This window comes from Eufriesea mexicana, unplaced genomic scaffold (genome assembly GCF_001483705.2).
Source record: "Eufriesea mexicana isolate 0111107269 unplaced genomic scaffold, ASM148370v2 scaffold1809, whole genome shotgun sequence".
NCBI classification, from domain to species: domain Eukaryota; kingdom Metazoa; phylum Arthropoda; class Insecta; order Hymenoptera; family Apidae; genus Eufriesea; species Eufriesea mexicana.
This window is the reverse complement of record NW_016909914.1, coordinates 29,368-31,557: the sequence shown is the minus strand read 5'-3', so window position 1 is coordinate 31,557 and position 2,190 is coordinate 29,368. Positions and strand designations below refer to the sequence as shown.

General features: G+C 28.6%; 1 protein-coding gene across 3 annotated transcripts in view; it reads right to left on the bottom strand.

Moving 5' to 3' along the window:
* Positions 1-1,920: 1,920 nt before the first annotated feature.
* MICU1 (Mitochondrial calcium uptake 1) overlaps positions 1,921-2,190 on the bottom strand; it is a 17,755-nt gene continuing 17,485 nt past the window's right edge. For all 3 annotated transcript variants that reach the window (XM_017902214.1, XM_017902212.1, XM_017902213.1), the window contains exon 11: positions 1,921-2,117. In XM_017902214.1, coding sequence (XP_017757703.1) covers positions 1,963-2,117 — 155 coding nt within the window. In that variant the 3' untranslated portion in view covers positions 1,921-1,962. The remainder of the gene's footprint in view (positions 2,118-2,190) is intronic.

Sequence of the window (2,190 nt, the reverse complement as noted above, 5' to 3'; positions counted from 1 at the left end):
ATAACTCTCATAATTTTGCAGAACACCTGTAACAAATTTGCAGAACACCGATGCTTCTATGAAAAAACAGTAACCAAACACTGGTTAAATGTATCGTCGATCAAGGCCATTTACATTTTCCCTAACCCACATATTTTAATTTTAATCTGGAGACAGAGAAAACGACAAGGAACACTTATAGGTTAAAAAAGGAAAACGAAGAGAGTTCCTTTAAAATAAGAAAAGAGGTACAGTGGCTCAGAGTTAAATCCGGACACTGACATTTTTGTGCTTTATGAAGCGATTGGTAGGGTAAGAAAAGAATATAAACAAAAAATAAAGTTATTTTTAGTAAACTTTAGCCAAGGTTATATAAATTCACTAAAAACAAAAACAAAATTTATTTACATTAAATTATAAAAAAACGCAGTTTAAAAAATAATGCAATTATTATATAACCTCAACATAAAATTCGGACAGTAGAAAATTTTTAAATATTATTTTTATTTGATATTAATATTTTGTTGGTGATCCTTTATTTGCTGTTACATTTTTTAATCGATTCGACACAGATCGTATTAGTTTTTCGCAATTCGAAGGATCAATTGTTGCCTATTCCGCTTTTAATGCTTTCTCGAAATCTCTATCATTAGAAATAGTATTGTTTTTCAATTTTTCTTCTAAGTATGCCCATAGATGTTCGATTATATTTAAATCTAGTGATTAAGTGGGATTTTCCATTACATGTGGACAATTACAAAGTAACTCAACAAACATTATAAGTCCGATGTTTCGTATCATTCTGGTAGAAGCTGTAACAATCAGCAATACCTAACTTTTTCACACTATCCTTTAAATTGTCCTTCAAAATTTGCAGATATATTGCTTGATCTATGATCCCATCAGTTATACGGAGATTTCCTTGCCCAACTGCTGACATAGATCCTCACACCATTATTTAACTATCTCTATGTTTAAACATAGGTCGTAAATTATTTTCTTTGTACTCCTCATTAGGTTTTCTCAAAACAAGTTTACCCATCAGATTGAAAAATGTTAAATTTACTCTCATCTATATATAAAACTGTCTTCCAAAATGAAAAATCTTTGTTTTTATACACTTTCACAAATTGCAATCTCTTCGAACGATTTTTTTTTTTTGTGGTCACATGATTTCTTCCTAGCAACTCTCCCATTGAAATTATTTTTTCTTAATATAATTTTCATTGTTTCTGGATTAGCTTCTATCCCTAAATACTTTTTTGCTTCAGTGGCTAACTTCGGAGCACTTAATTGTGGGTACTTTTTAATTTGTCGTAAGATCCAACGCTCCTCGGGTTCTGTGAAGATCTTCCGCTTGGCTGATTTTGGTTTATTTTCGACATTATTTCTGATTTTAAAGCATTTTACACCATGAATTGTAGAGAGACTGCGTTTCGCTATTGACGCAATATTTCGTACAGATAAAATGACTCATAATAAGTTTTCTGAGTTATAATGATGTTTGTTCACACTATTTAGCTATTTTGAAAAATTAAAAGGAAATTTTACGGACGCTAAGGACTTGTTATATCTTATTTTACACTTACAACACATAATGAAAGTATGACAAAGTTAAAGGTGATTCTCCGCACATAAATATATTAAATTTATTAGAAATATGGAATAACTAAACTCTGTATTCATTGAGTTTCCAGTTAAATAGAATATTTCATTACAAATATTAAGCGTTAAAACACCATATACTGAAATTATTTACCATAAATTACTGTATTTGTTTATTGTATAAAAGACATACAAAAGAAGAATGATGGTTAAGGAAGCCATTAGATGAAATATCATAGATCTTTTGACATAGGTTTATTTTTTATTGATTACACAATGATAAATCCTTAAACAAATTGTCAATTAATTATATTTTACAGAAGTTCGAATGGGTATTATAAGAAAGCTTCATTTATATTAATTTTTATTGTGTTTGCTTTAATTATCAAAATGAACATTATAACTGATTTTTAAGCATTTCACCATTGATTCAATCAGCTTTACAAAACCCATATCTTTTGGCTTTTCCAAACCTCTTAGGACCCTATTTTTCATTACAGCAACAAATTCCTTGTTGCTTAATTGTCCGTCCACTAAAAATTAGTGAAAAATAATGTTACTAGTTTAAAATTAACACCTTAAAAAAAAAAAAAAAAAAAAAAAAAA